This window comes from Budorcas taxicolor, chromosome 8, assembly GCF_023091745.1.
Source record: "Budorcas taxicolor isolate Tak-1 chromosome 8, Takin1.1, whole genome shotgun sequence".
Taxonomy (NCBI): Eukaryota; Metazoa; Chordata; class Mammalia; order Artiodactyla; family Bovidae; genus Budorcas; species Budorcas taxicolor.
Window position 1 is genome coordinate 72,563,581 of NC_068917.1, and position 16,471 is coordinate 72,580,051.

At 57.9% G+C, this 16,471-nt stretch overlaps 1 protein-coding gene across 2 annotated transcripts; it reads left to right on the top strand.

Annotated features, from left to right (window-relative positions):
* The first annotated feature begins 2,984 nt into the window (after positions 1–2,984).
* PDLIM2 (PDZ and LIM domain 2) lies at positions 2,985–16,471 on the top strand. Of its 2 annotated transcripts, none has more exons than XM_052645132.1 (10): positions 2,985–3,057; positions 4,485–4,579; positions 5,260–5,411; positions 7,498–7,567; positions 7,662–7,813; positions 7,968–8,046; positions 12,255–12,343; positions 12,584–12,729; positions 14,847–14,964; positions 15,975–16,471. In XM_052645132.1, the coding sequence occupies exons 2-10, from the start codon at positions 4,487–4,489 to the stop codon at positions 16,150–16,152; spliced, it is 1,077 nt and encodes a 358-aa protein (XP_052501092.1). In that variant the 5' UTR covers positions 2,985–3,057; positions 4,485–4,486; the 3' UTR covers positions 16,153–16,471. The 2 variants fall into 2 exon arrangements, with proteins under 2 accessions (XP_052501092.1, XP_052501093.1); XM_052645133.1 differs by having other exon boundaries at positions 7,692–7,813.

A 16,471-nucleotide genomic window follows, 5' to 3' on the forward strand; every position in this document is an offset into this window, starting at 1 on the left:
CACTGCTGAGAGATGAGCCAAGTGTAAGGTGCTACCCATATGTTGTTTGATGTAAGCATCCCAACTGGCAGGTTATAGGTCCATTTTACAGCAGGAAAGACTGAGGCAGAGAAATTAAGTTGTCTGGGTCACATCATAATAAAATGGTGAAGTCAGGTCTGATGATTGTTGCTGCCTCTCTGCACAGCCTACCAAATGCCCGGGCAGTTCTTGTCCAGAGGCCCTGGAGAAGGAAGGTCATGTGTGAGGTCCCTGAGGCGGGCCTGGGCTGGGCCTCTCTCACATTCTTCCTGGCAATCATGTCATCTGGGCCTGTCACTTAGGGCACCCCCACCCAAGGTGGGTGGGAAGAGGTGATGGTTCCTAATTCTGTCAAGACAGGTGGGAGAGGTCTGTGAATGACAGGGCTGTGGCCAGTCCCTGGCAGGTTCCTTGAGCCTGGGTGTGGCCTGGGCTTCAGTGATGGTTAAACAGCAGCCTGAAGAATGAGACGTGCTTTCAGTGCTCCATCCACCCCAGTCCTCACCATGGTCTGCTGCTAGGGTGGCAGACCCAGCCCATGCCATGGAAGTGACCCTTCCCCATGAACCTGCTAGCCTGTTCTTGATTGCCCATCCCATCTCCTTTGAGTTGCCTGATGCCCTCAGAAAGGCTCAGGGTTGAGACTTCTTTCCTTAAGGCAGATACCAAATCCACACCCTCTCCTTGGTGGGGCCCTGGAGCCTCTGCAGCAAATTAACCCTACACCCTGCCTATACATGATTCCTTTTCTGCCTTGACTTGGCACAAGGTAGGAGGGGTGACCTGGCCGGGGGGAGGGTCAGAGCCAGGAAGGACCTTAAGTCACTAGGGTGCTTATCCCAGTGAAGTGAGTGACTTGCCCAGAGGACCAGAGAGTTGCTGAGGGCAGAACAGTCCACCTTCTGTTCCATAGGGATGTGCCCTAGGGTCGGCTGATTTTCTCTTTGTAGTGAGTTTCGTGATTGTAAATCACAGAGCAGAAATCCTTCTGATGAACCTGCAGATCTCTCTAGAGTCTATCCAAGGCAAAATCTGAGCCAAAAGACGTGCAAAACCGAGTCCCTGTTACAAGCTGGCAGGATGGGAGTGGGTGGCAAGGAGAGGGAAATTAATCCATTAGATCATTCAAATAATATCCCTTTTATAAAATTTCTTGGAGCATCTGCTGAGGGGGCCAGGCATTGTGCTAGACTCCAGGAATGGAGCAACAAGGCAAACAAAACCCACCCAGCCCTCCAAGGAACAGGCAACTTTATGAGGAGGGGAGTGTGTACAACAGGAGCGTAGTCTGTGTATCATCCCAGCTGATAAAGAGAAAACTGAGGCTGGGAGGGGCCGAGGAAATTGCTCGAGGTCACAGAGCTAGGTAGAACAGATCTGGCATTTGCAGTTAGGTCTGCGGGTGAGCCCCGCCCCAGGCAGTACCTGTCCTACTCACAGCTTCCAGCTCCCTCAGGGGCTTCCAGCCTAGTTGGGAGTCAGGACAGATGCATCAGGCAAAGAGGCCACACGGGGAGGCCTGGGATTTGTTAGTGTGCGAGCAGCTTACACACACCCAGACAGAGCTGTGGGAGGCCAGGATGGGCAGGTAGCTGCGCTGGAGGCAGGCTGGTCCAGGGAGGACACAGGTAGGTGTGTGTGTGTGGGGGAGTCAGGGCACACCTTGCAGAGGGAACTCAGAGGGAATGACTCACACCTGACACAGGCAACTTACAGCTGTGCCTACAGGTGTGCTGTGCTGGAAACAGGCCAGCCTGACAGTGTTAGTCTCAGTCGTGTCCGACTCTTTGCAACCCCATGGATGGTAGCCCCCCAAGGCCCTCTGTCCATGGGATTCTCCAGGCAAGAGTACTGAAGTATTCTTTCAGTATTCTCTCCCTTTTCCGGGGGAACTTCCAGACCCAGGGATCGAACCGGGGTCTCCTGCATTGCAGGCAGATTCTTTACTGCTGAGCCCCCAGAGTAAAGTGGAGATCTGCGGGAGATAGGAGAGCTGGCTCTGGTGGGTCCTGAGGTTTCCCAGGGTGAGGGTTGCCTGGTTTGGCTCCACAGGGAACCATTTGCTGGATGGTTCTGAGCTGATGACACCTGGGGTGTCCTCCTTGGCTGTCCTCTCCTGACCCCTAGAGCCAGGGACCCAGGTGGCTGGCAGAGGGCTGGGGGCGCAGGGGAGCATGGGCTGGTAGTGGTTATTGGGAGAGGCAGGCCCCAGGCAGGGGCGACCCGGAGGCTGAGGGAGGCAGTCAGGAATGGAAGGGGGATCAGCGCACAAGATCGAGGGATGTGTGTAGTCCCGGAGAGGGGTCGATCACCTCCAGCTGGAGTCCCTCTTCATCTCCTACTGGGCCTGGAACGTTGCCCTGAGTGGAGCAGGCTGGCGGTGCATCTCAGGCCGAGAAGCTCTGCGCAGCCAAAGCACCACAGCAGTCGGTAGTCACCGCCCCTCCAGCGCGCTGGCGGGGCAAGGAGGCGGAGGTGCGGCCCCCGGGTTGGGATTTGTGGGTGTCAGGGCTGCATCTGCGCCAGCATCTGAGCCTGGAGTGGGCGGAGGAGCCAGGCAGGCGGACCGCAGACAGACCCAGCCGACCTTCCCCCACTCCGTCCCCGCCCCAGTCCCTTGGAAGGAGGGCGAGTTTCGGGGGTCAGCAGGCTCAGCTGTCTGCGAAGTGGGGCTCCGGGCCCGTCACCAGAACGCCTCTCCTGTCCCCGGGAGGCTGGAGCTACCCCAGAGAGGACGTCTGCAGCCTCTAGGGGGCTCTCGGGAGAGAGTAGCCCCGGGCCCCCAGCGGTCGCGGGCCAGGTGGCAGCGCCGGGGCTGGGCTGCGCGGAGGAGGCGGCCTCCCCCGCCTGGGGCGGCGGCTGGGGCGGCGGCAGGGGCGGCCCTGGGATCACATGGGTGGAGGCAGGTCCCGGAGTCCCGGGCGGGCTCTCCCCAGAGTCAGGCAGACGGCGGCGGCGGCGGCGGGAGCGGCGGCTTCTCCTCGCCTCCCTCCTTCCCTTCCCTTCGCTCTCCGGCCTTGCCGCCCAGCCCGACAGGTGAGCGGGAGCCAGGTGAGCGCTCCCACCTGTGCTCGGGGCGCATGGCTGGCGTCCTCTCCGGCCCCCGGCGCCTTGGCCGTTCTGTGCGCCCGCGGCTCCCTGGGCGCCTGAACCTCTCTGCGCACGGCCGCTCCCCGCAGCCTCGCCTGCGGTCGGTTCCCCACCTGGAGCTGGGCTTTCTCCTCCCGGGCGCTCCTACTCCAACCCCCGGGCGCACCGGTACTTTGGTTTCAGAGCTTAGAAGGCGCCAGAACTGGGCGAGCCGGGGCGACGGGCTGGGCACTTCTTCGCTGCCCCGGCGCGGAGTCCACTGACCAGCTCAAAGGTCTGGGAATCCAAGGCATTTGCGAGCCGCCACAACCGACCTGGGGCCTGTGCCGGGGACAAAGAGGTTGGGCCCGCGCAAAAAGGGAAGCCGAAGGGTCGAAGGGTCGAGAAGCGGGCAGACAGCCTCACTTGCCCGGGCACCCTCTCCCCAGTCTCCTAAACACAGGAAGTGGTCCCAGTGTGCTTGATAGATTTTGGCAGGGTTTGTAGTCCATGGGCCTCCCCAAAGGCAGCCCCAGGGTGGGTGCTTGGTAGTGTGCTGGCCCAGCTTGGCATTACAGCTTCCTGCCTGGGTTGGCTCCTGACTCCAGAACGAGAGGGTCAGGAAATCCTACAAGGGCCTGGTCAACAGGGACACTCCCTTACCCAGTGGAGGGGCCCTGGATGGGAATCCTGTGGCCCCAGCTCCGCGGCAGCATCCGTCAGCTCACCCTGCTGGTCAGCGCCTGGGGGTGGGTGTGCCCAGCTTGGCAGGTGAGCCTGTCCTTCTTCCAAGAGTGGCTGGGAGGGCAACAGGCCACTGGGGGAGGTGGAAGCCTTGTCTTGCCACTTGAACCACGTTCCCAGGGGCACAGTAGGCAGCTGGGAGGCCCCCAGCCAGCTACTTGAAAGCCTGCAGTGGTGCCACCCCTTTCTGTTCCCCGAGTGTTGTCCTCCCCCAGAGCGGGGAGGAAGTACCTTGTGCAGTCGGGTTTGGGGACCGGAAGCCAGCACTAGGGGCCCTTAGCGTTGATAGTGGAGGAGGGGAGAGGAAGTGCTGACATCCACCACCTGCCAGCCCTGCCTGCCCGCCTGCTCTCAGCAAGCACCGGTGTCTAGCACCCCAACAGCCTGCCTCCAGGGAGCTGCTCTGCTGAAGACAGACGCTAAGGGGGAAACTCAGAGTCCTGACTTCCCAGGGTGGGGGGAAGTGGAACTGAGGCCTGCGGGAGAGGTTAGTCACTTCCTCTACCAACCTCCACCCGCTGCCTCCCCACCCCGCCTCAGCCCCTAACTGGCTGCTCCGGGGACCTGTCACACACACCCCGCCTCCACTTCACAGCATCCCCCTGGGGAGCTGAGGGGCCGGCTCCATCTCTCCATCCTTTCTGCCTCAGGTATGGCACTGACAGTGGATGTGGTGGGGCCAGCGCCCTGGGGCTTCCGAATCTCTGGGGGCAGGGACTTCCACACACCTATCATGGTGACCAAGGTGAGTGCTAGTTCCAGGAGACGGGGAGGTGCCCCCAAAGTCAGGGCCATCCCTGTCTGTCCAGTCCTCACAGTCACCTTTCTCTTTTTTTTGTTCTGGAGTCAAGGCCTGTCTCTGAGATTGTTGGCCGGGGCAGAGCTGGGACCAGGTTGCCATGAGGATGTGATGGCCACTTCTAGGGAGTGAAAGGGAGCTGGGCCCAGTGCAGGGCCTGCTCTTTCTCCTCGGTCACTGACCCCATACCTACTGGCAGCCACTTTTGTGGTTAGTAGGAGAGGCGCCCTGAGCTCTTGGTGATTCTCCCTGACCCAGCCAGGAAGTGTTCATGCAGGAGGCCTGGGCAGGCAGCACCTGCATGATTTGTTTTGCACAAGCAGGGCTCTTTTCAAGCACAGTTCCTGAAATTCTGCCTTTGCTTACTCTTTGAGAGGCCCCGTTAGAATCCCAGTGCTGGGGTCAGGGGTTGGGGGGGGCTGCCACTCCAGCTTCTGGACCCCTCCAGGAGGGGATAAGCTGATTAACTGGGTGGACACTGGGTGGGTAGGGAGAGTGATGTTAAAGGGAGATATGTAGGCCAGCCTGGTGCAGGGCAGCTTCTGTGCTTCTTGGGCTGGACAAGGACATTTCCTCCCCTCATTCCCACCTGTCACTTGAGACGACTTGATCCTCATCCCCTCCAGGTAACTGAGCGGGGCAAGGCCGAGGCTGCTGACCTCCGGCCTGGTGACATTATTGTGTCCATCAACGGTGAGAGTGCAAAGGACATGCTTCACGCCGAGGCCCAGAGCAAGATTCGCCAGAGCCCCTCACCCCTGAGGCTGCAGCTGGACCGGTAGGCCCTCCACCTCCACTGGGCCTGCCAGTATCGCTCTGCCTTCTGCCAGCCCGCTGCACAATGACTGCCCTTACCCCCTACCCTCGGCTCCAGTCTGGCCTGCCTGAGCCACTATGGCTCATCCGTGGGAAGGTCTGGGGCTCTAGGGCTGCAGCAGGACAGCTGAGGCCAACTGGGTGCCCAACCAGAGTCGGGTGTACAGTCAGAGTCGGGCAGGCTGGCATCAGCCACCTGGATGCCCGGGTTTGACTGGTTCCCAGTGTGTGGGGTACAGGGCGTGGGCATGAAGTGGGTTGAAGAGGAGGAAGGTGTGCCTGAGGCTGGGTCCCCAGGGTCCCTGCCTCCAATAGCCTCTGTTCTGATCTTGGGATGGTGAGGAGTTTGGGGTCTCCCTCCCCATAGAAACCCCCTGTGGCTCCCCATTTCCTCTCTGGACCCTGTTGGGGAAGGTGGATTCCCAGACTCCTGGGTCTTCAGCCTGAAACCCTGGGCTGGGTTGAGGGGTGGACAGGTGGCTTCCTGGGGTGGAGCGTCCCAGTGAGTCAGAGGGCAGGAATGCTGGAAGATCCCCCTGCCAGGAGAGCCCTCTGGGCGGGTCTTGAACCTGAGTCAGGTACCTCCTATACCTCTGCCAACGCCTCCACCAGCAGCTTCCCTCTGGGCCGGGGCTCCATGCCCTCTCCTCGCCTCTGCTGCCCCTCCAGTGCTGGGGATGCTGGCTGCCAGGACCTCACATGACCCCAGCGCCTTTAGTGCCTACATCGTGCCACTTCTGGCTCCTGAGTGTTTACAGGAGTGGGGCCTGGAGGAGGAGGGTAGAGAATGGGTCATGGCATCTGGGAGGGGACCGAAATGCACAAGAAGCTGCAGAGTGGGGTGGGGGAGGGGCAAGGAGCTGCTGACACCATCACTTCCTCTCGCGTCCTTCTTGGATGGGACCAGCCCCATCAGAGAGGTGGTACCCCCAGGCCTCCTCCAGTTCCACGTGGGGGCAGTTCCAGACTCCCTGCCTCCTCTCTCTTTTGCTCAAACCCCTCCTAACCTCTCCCAACACCCCAGCCCCTGGAGACCTCTCAGGCACTCAGAAGCCCCAGGCAGGAAGTGGTGCTCTGGGCGGGGCCAGAGCCCAAGCTCCCCTCACTCAGGCCCTAAACTCTCCCCTGGGAAAGAGCCGAGGCTGTGGCTGGCACGGAGTGTGGGGACTAAGGTTCCTATTGACCTTGCTGGAAGTGGTCAGACCTCCAGGATTGGTGTAGTGGGACATGGTGGGCCCATCCCTCACCCTCAGCAGCTCCCAGTCCTCCAGTCACCTCCTGTTCAAGGCTCCAGTCAGATTCCACTGGAGGGGAGTCCCTGGGGAGCTGAGGCTGGGGGTTGGGGGTGCCTTGGTGATTGGCAGGGGAGCTGCCTTGTTCTTTATGTCCTTCAGCTCCCTCCCTGGCAGGAAACAGGGCTGGCTCCACCCTCTGTTTTATGGGGGGTAGCCTGCAGAAGGGGCAGAGAAGTGATTCTTTCAAAGGCTAAGCTGGTGGGGGGATAGGCCCCTGGAGAAAAGGGGGCAGTGGGCCCAGCTATTGCTGCCCTTTAGGAATTTTGGCAACTCTCTCTCTCTCTGGTCTTAAGTTTCTCTAGGGGTGAAAGATAAAGGATTATTTATATATAGTCAGCTGTCCCCTGCCAAACTGATCCACAAACTGATGCTGACTGGTGATACAGTTTGGGTGAAATGTTCCCCCACCACCACCAAAAGAGAAGAAAAGGAAAAACAAAGGCAAGGCGGAGGGGGGTGATATTGTTTGGAGGTTTTAGAAACTGGAATGTATCGGACTTCTTGCTGAAACGGTGTCCTTTCTGCTTTGTAGTGCCGAATTGTCCTCTGCTGTAAGAGATGATGGTGGTCATTGATGATAGTTACTTGTGAATTTGGTAAAGTTGAGACTTAGCTACCCGACGTCTGAATGTTCTGTACATTTTCCTAATCTTGAGAACCCAGTGTGGGCACAGCTGGAATCTACAGCCCCTACCAGCTTAGTGGAGGTGCCAGGACCCCGGTGACACTCACCTCCCTCTGTCTTCTCTTCAGGCCCCAGGCTGCCTCTCCCGGGCAGGCCAACGGGGAAAGCTCCCTGGAAGTGCTGGCCACTCGCTTCCAGGTAGGACGATGCCTCCTGCTGGGAGCCCCACACCCTGAAGTGGTGGGGACCCCACACCCTGAAGTGATGGGGGCCCCTCCCTTGCTCCTCTCAGCCCTGCTCTTCCAGGCCCCTCTCTCCACAGAGCTCCAGGAGGACACACACTGACAGCCAGGCCTCCCTCAGCCCCCGGCCATGCAGCCCCTTCTTCACCCTGCCCCTGACCAGCCCCCAGGCTCCCACTGGAGAGGTGGTGACCAGCCACAGGTGAGCGCGGCGGGTGGGCACCACATCCACAGGTGGAGGCTAGCCTCTCAGAGTTCTGAAGCTGAGTTTAGGGGGCTCTGGGGGTCACCTCTGTTTTCTTAGGGCAGCCTGGTAGAGAGGACCCAGGCACTCTCTGTCCATTTCCCCATTGCAGTTTCCAGAGCCTAGCATACTCCCTGGAACCTGCTTCTGCTGACCACTTGGACTATGCGGGCTGCCCTGGAAGCCGACAGGTGAGGATACCTGGTTGGTTGGTAGTGGTGCCTGTAGGGCCGCAGGTAGCTGGCCCCACCTGGGCAGTCAGCACTGCGGTCTAGCAATGGGTGGGCTCCTCTGCAGAGCTAGGAGGCCAGCGCTCTGGTGAGGGAGCAGTCCTTGAGCTGGCTAGACCCAGGTGGCCTTCGCCTTCTGCATCTTACATTCCTACTCGCTGCCACCTCCTCCTTGCTGATGGCTTCCTCCCTTCTCCAGTGTTTCTCTTGGGCTGGGACCGAAATAGTTTTGCTGCTGTTGTTGGGATGATTCCCTTTGGCTCTGGCTGCATCTCTTGAACACATTCCTCCCCATTCCAAGCGCCATGCCTGCCCCCAACTCCCATCACCCATCCCCCCTCTTCGTCCTCTGACTCAGCCCCCAAGAACCAAGAGAGAACCACCAGCCGGACTGTGATTCCAACTCGAGTTGCTTATGGCTTATTCTCTGTTTTTCCCCCCCTCCCCAGCCTTTTACTCCTGGTCCCACTGTCTGACAGACAGGACCCCCCAGGTCCCACTGTCTACGAGTGATAGCCCAACCCCCACCCCTTGGTGGTATTTCTCCTCTCCAGGGGCAGGGGTGGGGAGGTGAGGAGTGAGGCGGCCAAGAGTCCTGGCCACAGCTGCTGGGGGCAGAGTTTGTGGGGGCAGGTCCAGCCTTTGGGGTGAAGGGGATGAGGCCCAGCTGCTGGAATCCTACCTCAAGTTGATTCTGCATTCCAGAAAGCAGAGCCTTTGGAGACGGCTGGGGGAGGGTGCTAGAAACTGGGGGCTCTGGAGAAGGACAGAGCAGGGTCTTTCAGAGGCCTCGTAGTAGGGGCTCCCTGGTGACCTGCTGCAGGGCCTGCCCAGTGGCCCTCCATGCAACTTGGGCATAGAGATGTATATATTCAATGAGACACCATCTTTAAGGAATTTCAAACATAGTTGTAGAGATAAGAGGGACATGCAAAACAACTTTGGAACAATTAAGCACTGAACGGTATGGTCTTAATTATAAAAGCAGGAGGCGTTCTGGGAGGGGACAGCTGAGTGTGGGCTGGGGTGGCCTGAGAAGGCTTTGTCAGGAATTTTGCTGGATGTCAGAGGTAGATTTCGGATTAGAGATGATGAGCTGGGGAGATGGGAACGCAGCGGTAGGAGCAAGACCTGGCGTGTCAGGGCCTGGGGGCCTTCTCCACAGAGATACGGGCTGAGACCAGCTAGGGATGAGCTTGGTCCATCCTGGCCTCCTTCCTCCCAGTGTCTGCAACCAGGGCAAAGGGGAGAGGCAGATGAGATGGGGAGTGGCTTTCAAAGTGGCGGCAGCAGCACCTTGGAACTTGTTGGTAATGCAGATTCTCAAGCCCCAGTCTAAACTTACTGGATCAGACAGGGGTGAGGGCCTGGGTGGGGTGGGGCCACCCATCTGAGTTCTCAGGAGCCCTCAGGGATCTGCTGCACACACAGATTTGAGGACCACCCATGTGGTGTGAAGAGGAGCTCTGGGCGGGGTGGCAGGGAGACCTGGGTTAGTCTTACCTCTACTGTGTCACTTTGGACAAGGCCCCCTTCCTCCACTCTCTAGGCCTCAGAGTTGGACCTGAGGCTCTGAATTCCCTTCTTTGATCCTGAGGCCTCTTGTCATTCTTTCGACAAATATTTGTGGGGCAGCTGATTTGGTCAGGCACCCTTCTAGGCTCTAGGGATACACTGGTGGCAAAGCAGAAATTCCTAACCCCGTGAAACTTGCATTCTGGTCTACGACAGTGAGGCTGTGGTCAGATGGGGTGGAGTCACCAGACACATAGCTCCCTCTTGGGAACCACCCGTGCATTTGAGCACCTTCTGACTCTGTGCACTTCAATCGTGTCCGACTCTGTGCGACCCCAGAGACAGCAGCCCACCAGGCTCCCCCGTCCCTGGGAATCTCCAGGCAAGAACACTGGAGTGGGTTGCCATTTCAAGGCTCTGAAAAGTCCTGTGAGAAAGATGCTTAATTTTATTAATTTCCTAAACTTGTTTAACTGCAGAATTTCTCCTGGGGTTACCCATTATCCACTCCCCCCACCACTCAGTTATTAACATCCCCCGCAACACATTTTGAGAAGTATTGGCTAAGTATTGACAGCTCTTGATGAGCAGATAAACAGCTTTGGAGATGAAAGGTGGTTTGGTAAAGGGAAGTGTCACCTATAGGTGCCTCGGGGGGGAGGAGGGAGGGAGGGAAGGGAGGGGAAAGGTGAAGCTGCTCCAAGTCAGGGAGTTGGGCTGCTCAGGCTTGCCAGGTGGCTCACTTGTAAAAGTACTCGCCTGCAGTGCAGGAGACACAGGAGACGTGGGTTCAATCCCTGGGTCAGAAAGATCCCCTGGAGAAGGAAATGGCAACCCACTCCAGTATTCTTGCCTGGGAAATCCCATGGACAGAGGAGCCTGGTGGGCTACGTGTAGCCCATGGGGTCAGAAGAGTTGGACACGACTTAGTGACTAAACCACCACCACCTTGGGGATGAGGTGGTCTGTCAGGTAGAAGGGGGCAGAGGTGACTACAGACGAGGTGCCACTGCCCCAGGGTGCAGTGGTCATGGCCTCGTCTCTGGCTCGCGAGCTGGCTAAGGCATCACTGGGCTCAGGAAGTAGGACATTACCAGTCCTTATGGTGCCCTTCGGAAACCAGAAGTTGCCCCCTTCTCAACAGGCACACTCTTGGGTGACCAGATATGAAGTAAAAACAGCCCCTGTTTCACTGGCCAGCATGAGGACATGGCCTACAAAGGGAGCCAGGGTGGATTTCAGCTCTCCCTCCCTGCTGGCCAGTGCCCCCATGCAGGGCACACGCTGGCCTCTCTGGGACAGCAAGATGAACATTGTTCTTGAGTACCTGGTGCTGGCTGTCCTTCCTAAGGGAATAGCCTCACCATCTGTCAATTGACTGCATGGCACCCAGGAGCCCAGCAAGGGGTCCTAGCCCAGCCTCCCACTCCCTGAGTGACTTGGACCAGCCAGTTTCCTTGCTGACCTTTAATCTCCTTACTGTAGAATCCGAGGAACAGAAGAATGCAGGCTGGTGCAGGGGGTCCGGTGCAGTGAGAGCTTAGGGGCTTTTTTTTTTTTAAAGGCTCTGAAGTTTCTGTTTTCAGCTTAAGAAGTCATGAAGTTTTCCCACTTGACACCATACTTCCGCCCCAACTTTTTAAAATAAAGCATTTAATTTGGCCGCGCTGGGTCTTAGTTGCAGCATGCAGGAACTTCTATCTTTGTTGTAGCATGTGAACTCTTCGTTGTGGCATGTGGGATCTAGTTCCCTGACCAGGGATCAAACCTGGGCCCCTTGTTTTGGAAGCTTGGAGTCTTAGACACTGGAACACCAGGGAAGTCCCATCCCTGATTCTGAATTTTAAAATGGAAAGTGTTTGGCTTTCCGGGAAACTCTGCCCTCAGCCTGGCCTTGGCGAGCCTAGTTGTCCCTGAGGCTCTCCTCTCCTTTGGGGATGGCTACAGAGAGAGTGCAAGATGCAGGCCAGAAAGCAGAGCAACAGGGAGACTACAGGCAAGATTTCCAGGTAGAGAACAGGTGTGAGAGGCCCAGAGGGCAAGCACACACTGAGCAGTGGACTCTGCTGTGAGCCCCAAACAGGCCTGGCTCCTCAAGGCTCCATGGGGCAGGGCCAGACTTCCCAGGGCAGTCGGGAGAGGCCGGTGAGCCCAGACCCTGGTGTTATCAGAGGAGAGATCTCCCCCAGCACGTGAGGGAGACGGGACTTTTGTGTGGCCCCAACTCTGACACCAAGAAGGGTCTTGGCCCTTTATGTTTCCTTTTCCTCATTGCAAAAGGGTCAGGTTAGTTTCTCTCTGTTTGTCTGCCTCCCCCGGCGCCAGTGTGCAACATCTTTGCAAACACAATGCGTGAGATGGCAGAGGAGCCTGCACAGTGGCCCCACATGCTCGTCTTCAATCTGTCCCGTGCCTGTTCCTCTTGGGGCAGCAGCTCACCCTTCCAGAGCTGGGTGCTGGCCTCCCTCCCTTCTCGGACCCAGTAGGAGCAGCTGCTGGTGGTTGCTGGTGCAGCAGGGGGAGCCTGCCGGTCAGCGAGGGCTGGGGGCCCCCTGGTGTTGGCCTGGGGAACAGTTGAGCTTGGCCGCTCAGATGGGTGTGCTGGCCCAGAGCCCCACTGCTGACTCCTCCCATGGTGCCTCTCCTTCCCACAGGCCAGCCTCAGCCCTGCTGGCGACCCAGCGGTGCTGGTACTGCCGCCACCGCCCTCCCCGGGTCCCTGTTCCTCCAGCCCCAGGCTCAGGTACCACTGGGGTCTGGAGGGAGGGGTGGGATCTTGGAGGGTCTGGGAGCAACAGGAGACTGTCAGGTTTCCCAGAGAAGGGTGGGGGATCCCAGCTCTGTAAGCCCAAAGGGAAGTTGGCTTCCCTTTGACCCCCAGAATTCTTTATCCCGCCCCGGGCCAATCTTCTCTGCCCTCCTGCTCCTCCTAACCCCTGGGCACGGGCCTCTCACTCCTGGCTGGCTCCCTCCATCCCTGCAGTGTAGCCTCAGAAGGCGAAAGCCACCTCCTGAGAGAGGACTCAGAAGTCTTCAAAATGCTGCAAGAAAACCGTGAGGCACGAATGGCCCCCCGGCAGTCCAGCTCCTTCCGGCTCCTGCAGGAAGCCCTAGAAGCTGAGGAGAGAGGTGAGCTGCTGGGGGCTCGGGCAGGAGGACATTCCCCCAGGACACTCTGAACCGCTGACCAGATGTGTTAATAAATTAGCATTTAGATCAGTATTTTTTAAGGCTCTGACTTATAGAAGCCAGCGTCCCTGAACTTCAGGAGCCTCTGGTCTGGTAGGGGTTACTGGGGTGCACCCAAAGGTGCTGGCTAGGTTCACGGAAGTGCCAAGGGAACCGTAAAGGTAGGTGGTGGGCCCTGGGTCTCCATGAAGGACTTCATGGAGGAAGAAGGGTTTGACTTGGCCCTTGAAGAAAGATCAAGTCTTTCACAAACGGCCTTAAGATGGTGGCCGGGAGCTGTGTGGAATGTGGAGGTCTGAGCCAGAGGGTTTTTGGGTGGGATCAAGAGGACTCTGGCTGCACAGAGCAGGGCTGTGGAGGTTAAGTCCTGGCTGTGAAGCCTTGCATCCAGGCTGAGGAGTGTCCCAACCCAGGAGGGCTGGGTTAAATAGTGCCAGAGGATACATGAGGGGCCGAAGTAGGCAACAGAGGTATGGGCTCCTGCCAGGGGTGAGTTGTTAATTCATCAGATGTTTACTGACTCATCCAGTGGACCAGCCTTGAGCTATGTGGCAATCAAAGGTGGTCAGGACCCACCTCTACTCCCGAGGAACTCCGTGTATTGGGCAGACTGGCTGCTCAGCATTCTGGGAAGTGGATGTGTGTGTGTGTGTGTGTATATCTGTGTGTGATGGGCGGGGCAGGCACTGCCTCCTTCCAGGGGAGAGATGAGGAGGACCTGGCCTCGGCAGTGGTATCAGGGGGACGAATGATGGGACTGTCAGAAGTATTTGATCGGCAGAATCACTGGTACCTGGTGAAAGAGAAAATGTTAGTTACTCAGTCATGTTTGACTCTTTGCAACCCCATGGACTATAGCCCGCCAGGTTCCTCTGTCCATGGGATTCTCCAGGCAGGAATACTGGAGGGGTCTCCAGTACTTTGGCCACCTGATTCAAAGAGTTGACTCATTGGAAAAGACTCTGATGCTGGGAGGGATTGGGGGCAGGAGGAGAAGGGGATGACAGAGGATGAGACGGCTGGATGGCATCACCGACTCAATGGATGTGAGTCTGAGTGAACTCCGGAGTTGGTGATGGACAGGGAGGCCTGGCATGCTGCGATTCATGTGGTCGCAAAGAGTTGGACATGACTGAGCAACTGAACTGAACCTGGTAACTGGTTCCAAGTCTGACGTTTTGCTCCTGGAGGTATTCACAGAGGGAAAGGAGTCAGGGTAAGAAGGTTTGGAGCAAAGCACATCCATCACCACTCCAAGGCCTTGGCAGGCCCTGGAAGGAGGCACAGAGAGAGGTGGGGAGGAGGGCAAAGTGTGTCCATCACCACCCCAAGGCCTCAGCATGCCCTGGAAGGGGGCACAGAGAGAGGCGGGGTGGGGGGCGGTGAGGGCAGTGCAGACAGATGGTGACTTTACCCCTGAAGTCTTGGCATCCTCAGCTGTAGACAGGGACCATACCTGCCAGGTAACATCTGTGCTTCATCTTCACGTTGTTCCAAGGCTCAGACACCATAATGCACATGAGAGCCCTTTGAAAAGTGCACAGAGGTGGTATGGTGTGTGTTATTATCTGTTATTACCATGTCTTTAATGTCATGACTGGATCAGCAGAAAGGAACCGCCTGCTTGGTCTGATGTGTCAGACACTGAGCACAGACGCTGCTCAGGCTGCCTTAGCTTGGGTAGCTCAGCCTTGAACCTGCTCCCTGCCCTTGACCAGCCTCAGCCAAGGGTCTGGCATGATCATCTCCTTCTTCCATGACCCCCGCTCACACCCACGGTTACGTTGAGGTCCACTTGGAAGTGTGCCTCTGACAACGAGTTTCTTTGGAGCTGGTGCTGGTGGAGGTGGAGTGAGCATCAAAAATACAGCCTGGGGACGTCCCTGGTGGTCCAGTGGTTAAGATTCTGCCTTTCAATGCAGGAGGGTGCGTGTTCAGTTCCTGGTTGGGAGACTAAGATCCCACATGCCTTGTGGCCAAAAAAAAAAAAAAGTACAGCCTGATGCTGCTGCTATGGACAAGCTCTGATGTGTCTGTCTGTCCTCCCCCCTGTCCAGGTGGAACACCTGCCTACCTGCCCAGCTCGCTGAGTCTGCAGTCCTCCCTGCCCACCTCCAGGGCTCTGGCCAGCCCACCCAAGCTCCACACGTGTGAGAAGTGCAACACCAGCATCGCGTGAGTGTTGGCGGCCTGGGGCGCAGGGCCTGGGATGGGGAGGGCAGGGCCCAGATGCTCTGCGTGAACCCACTAGCCAGAGGCCCTGGGGGGAGCGCTGCCACAGGGGACTTGTGATGGGCTCAGGGGTCGTTTTAGCCTTCTTGGGATGCTTGCACGGGCTTTCTCCTGCTGTCTCTTCCTCCTGCTCCATTTCTTTCCCTGCCTTCCTGGAGGAGGAAGAAATGCTACTGTTTTTGATTTCTCTCCAATCATCATCTCACTGCCTCTGGAGATCTGCTCTGCCTCCTCCTGGAAAATCTTGTTCTTACTCCCTTCTTCCGGCTCTTAGGCTGCCTTTTCCGGAGGAAGGTGCATTTTTTCTCAGTGGGTGGCGTGATAATGTAGCCCAGAGAAAACATTCTCTGGAAAATTGAGCCTTGGCCATCCCACCTTCCTGGTAAATTTCTTCCATGCTCAGTGTTGACGGTCAAATAACTCTAGGCAAGTCCCTGGCCTCCATGTTTCATCTGCAGAATGGGAGGCTGCCCACCCCTGCTGTGCATGCCCGAGAAAGGGGATCCTACACCTTGGTTTTCAAAGAGCTGCAGCTGGGCCCCTGAGGGATTTCAGCCAACACCCCCAGAATTTCCCCTTCAGGAGGTCCCCAGCCCCAGGATTTGCATCTCCAATTCATCCCCTGGTGACACGATGCTGTGGGTCTTGGCACCTGGGACTGCACTTGGAGAATCACTATTCTGTTAACAACCCAGAAGATTCAGGATGGTGCTTGTCTGCCTTTGTGCGGGGGAGGAATAACTTTAAAACTGGGGTCCTGTGGGTGTGGGCTGGGGTTTCCCTGAGGGTAGACCTGAGGAGTCAAGTGTTTGAGATTTTGGGACCTTCCAGGGTCCTGGCTCTGGGCTGGGAACCAGGCTCCCTGAGGATGGGAATGGTGGCATTGTGCCAGGCACTCCTGTCCCTCCCTCCTGCCCCCCAGGTTAATGGCTATCCCCTCCCTGTCCCTGCAGGAACCAGGCCGTCCGCATCCAGGAGGGGCGGTACCGCCACCCTGGCTGCTACACCTGTGCTGACTGCGGGCTGAACCTGAAGATGCGAGGGCACTTCTGGGTGGGGGACGAGCTGTACTGCGAGAAGCATGCCCGCCAGCGCTACTCTGCAGCCCCCACCCTCAATTCCCAGGCCTGAGCTCTCAGCCCACCCTCCACTCTGCGGGCACCTCCACGCCAGACCTGTGCCAATAGCACACTGGCCTGGAAAGGTGATGGGGAGCGACGTGAAGCCAGAGGCTGGGACCTGCCTGTGCTGCCGGTGAGGGCAGCCCACCTCCCCAGGCCTCTGCTGGATACTATTGCATCCTCCTGAAGGACAGGCTTTGCATTAAAACCCAAAGTGGGTGCTGCACTGGACATCTTTGTGCACCAGGGATTAAGCAGGTTGGGACATGGATATAAGTGTCTAGAAGGAGAGGGGTGGGCCAGAGGCTACAGGTATTCACTGTGTAAAG

Excerpts from the sequence above, each read along its gene's own strand:
- PDLIM2 (XM_052645132.1), top strand. The coding sequence starts at position 4,487 with ATGGCACTGACAGTGGATGTGGTGGGGCCAGCGCCCTGGGGCTTCCGA. Across the intron at positions 7,568-7,661 it reads TGCTGGCCACTCGCTTCCAG|CCCTGCTCTTCCAGGCCCCT; the intron begins GTAGGACGATGC and ends TGCTCCTCTCAG. Across the intron at positions 8,047-12,254 it reads GCTGCCCTGGAAGCCGACAG|GCCAGCCTCAGCCCTGCTGG; the intron begins GTGAGGATACCT and ends TCCTTCCCACAG.